The 2,836-nt window shown below is 39.6% G+C and overlaps 1 protein-coding gene across 1 annotated transcript in view; it reads left to right on the top strand.

Moving 5' to 3' along the window:
- Positions 1-2,836, top strand: part of cdh15 (cadherin 15, type 1, M-cadherin (myotubule)) — a 16,492-nt gene that overhangs the window by 7,163 nt on the left and 6,493 nt on the right. The window contains exons 2-4 of the mRNA XM_032515777.1: positions 519-659; positions 1,823-1,978; positions 2,531-2,675. Coding sequence (XP_032371668.1) covers positions 519-659; positions 1,823-1,978; positions 2,531-2,675 — 442 coding nt within the window. The remainder of the gene's footprint in view (positions 1-518; positions 660-1,822; positions 1,979-2,530; positions 2,676-2,836) is intronic.

Here is a 2,836-nt window from a genome sequence, read left to right as displayed (position 1 = left end):
TGTGTGTGTGTGTGTGTGTGTGTGTGTGTGCATACATGCGTGCACAAGTGTGTTTCTCACATGTTTGGTTTGTCTGTGAACGTGGTCAAGACAGCATAGCGCTGAATGGGGGCTTGTGAAAGAAGCGTGAGTGTTTGTGTTTCCTGGTCCTGAGATGAATTTGCACACAGATCAAAGTGAGGTGACAAAGACGTGTATTAGTGAGTGAAACCTGAAGCTGTGGCCCTGCAACCCTTCTGCTGCCCTGGACAATCCCATGGATTCCACATTACAGACAGCCTCAACGCCTACAGCTAGCATGCAGCCATTCCATCGGACTATTGGGAATGTTATAGCACTGAGGGAGACTTTTGGCATGGTTTTAAACAGCTGCAAACATATATAATGACATCATTTCTCTTCCATGAAGGAGAATTTAAGGAATCAAAAATCTACTCAATGTGATCCCCATCTGAATATTCCTGTGACTTTCTTTTGTTGTTGGCACATGAGTTTCATGCTATACTTGTTTCCCTCAGATGTGGAGCTCTGCAGAAGTTGAGGCCCTTTACCCATGGAGAAATCAAAGCAAGGGAGTGGTCAGAGTGAAGAGGGACTGGATCATTCCTCCAATCAGAGTGCTGGAGAATAGCAAGCAGGTTCCCGAAAACCTTGTCCAGGTAAAGATGTCAAATTTTAGCTTTTCACAGCATCCTTTTCATCATTTCTGGTGTAAATAGTATTTACTGTTTATGTTTATAATTTTAAAGTCTGTGTAAAAACAATAGCCAGGGGCCCATATGTACATTGAAGCAAAAGTTGGTAGTTTTAATTATCCCTCCTGGTCAAACTGATTAGTGAACTATCCCCCCTATATCTGCTTTCAATGTAAGTGATGAGGGGACAGAATCCACAGGCCTTGTTCTATGCAAATAAAAATGTATTCAAACATTTAAGCTAATACAAAGATAGTAATTTAGCGAGACATGCTAACGTTTCAAGCTTACATTAGAGTAGACAAACACTGTTTAATTAATTCCTTATACTGTACTTTACTCTGTATTTTTTGGTGTTGGAAAAGTTATAAAAATGTCTCTTTATTAACAAAGTTTCTCTATAGCATCAAACATGCTGCTTCTCTACAGTGCATAGTTACAGCTTCTGAACTATGATTGGACAATCAATAAGTGGGAGAGGGGTTTAGCTATTGGTCAAAATGGGGACTTGAGTATTAACATCAGGTGCTAATGTTTTGCAAAACAAAATGCATAAATAAACATATAAAATGCAAGTGATAAGAATACATTTTTAGACGGCTATTAGAGAAGGGCCTTGTGTTTTATTCTTTTTGTAGACTAATGACGATGCATCATGTACCTCTCAAACTGTATAGAGCTATTATTGTATACTGGATCCAGTTAAAACGTGTTATACAGCCATGCACTGCTGATTGTAATTCTTCATCACAGATGATCACACACACCCCAGAGCAGTGTTAAAAAGACATGTGAAATGTAAATGTTGTGTTAAGGCTGTCACAGACGACCAGTAAGTATATAAATCCTACCTTACAAGGAGAATTATAGAGCCTTTTTTACATGGTGGTGAAAATGCAGCAGAGACCATATGTGAAAGACAGGTGAAAACAGTATGCATAAAATATAGACTCCTTCCATTTATAAGTTAAGAATATAATTTCCTGCCATAAGTCAAAGGCCTCCGTAAGTTTAAACACTGCTGTCTCAAGGTCCCTAACTGTCAACATGCTCACATCTGGTGTTCCTCCCCCCCCCCATGAGGTTGTGATGATCACCAACTTAATCTCCTCTCTTTCTTTGACTAGATCAAATCGGACAAAATCTTCACAGGTGAGGTGATCTACAAGTTAGAGGGACCGGGGGTGGACCAGGAGCCCAAGAATTTCTTTGAGATTGATGATAAAACAGGAGTAATCAGGAGCAAGCGGCCGCTGGACAGAGAGAGACACAACAGCTTCACGGTGAGAGAGCATCTACTGTATCAGAATCAGCCTTTGTTGCCAAGGAGTACTCACAAGGAGTTGGTGGCCTTGGTGATTGGAGCATTCATAAGCAAACACATATTAAACGTTGTTATGAAATTGGATGTATTTATGTATCTAGATTTATGGGAGTAACATTTTAAATCACCATGGAAACAACAATGCAATCAATAAGACCTTACACAACGTGTTTAAGAGCTTAGTTCCATGCTTTTGTCTTAAAGCGTTTATCAGCGTCTCAGACACCAGTGCTGTTTTGGACCATATGAATGTGATGTAACCTATAATGTTGAACCAGACATCCTGCACATTTCTTTCTGCCATTTCCATCATATGTTGTGTACAGATACCACAAATACCCACAGTTGACACATGAGTGTCATATCATATGAATGTATCCTTCATGAAGTGCAAGAGACTTTTGGTAATTAATAGGAAGAAACAACAATCTCATGATTGCAGCTTTCATTGACATTAACATTTGTCTGTTATATTTGTGTGTGCGCGTTTTTTGTGTGCGTGTGTGTGTAGCTCAAAGCCTTTGCGCTGTCCCCCAGTGGAGAGAGACTAGAGAATCCGTCCACCATAGAGATAGTGGTGCTGGATCAGAACGACAACAGACCTGCCTTTACCCAGAGCCAGTTTGGTGGCAATGTCTCTGAGTTCTCAGTCCCAGGTACATGTATTACAAACCTTTCATTTTTATATCTTCTTGAAACACAATGCTCCAAAAAGCCATCTTATATGCCCTTCCTAAAGTAGCTTCAAAAGTTTAAAAGTAGCTTTGACTGAAGTATAGATAGATAGATAGATAGATAGATAGATAGATAGATAGAT

This window comes from Etheostoma spectabile, chromosome 1 (assembly GCF_008692095.1).
Source record: "Etheostoma spectabile isolate EspeVRDwgs_2016 chromosome 1, UIUC_Espe_1.0, whole genome shotgun sequence".
NCBI classification, from domain to species: Eukaryota; Metazoa; Chordata; class Actinopteri; order Perciformes; family Percidae; genus Etheostoma; species Etheostoma spectabile.
The sequence above is the reverse complement of the archived record's forward strand: the minus strand, read 5'-3'. Positions and strand labels throughout refer to the sequence as shown.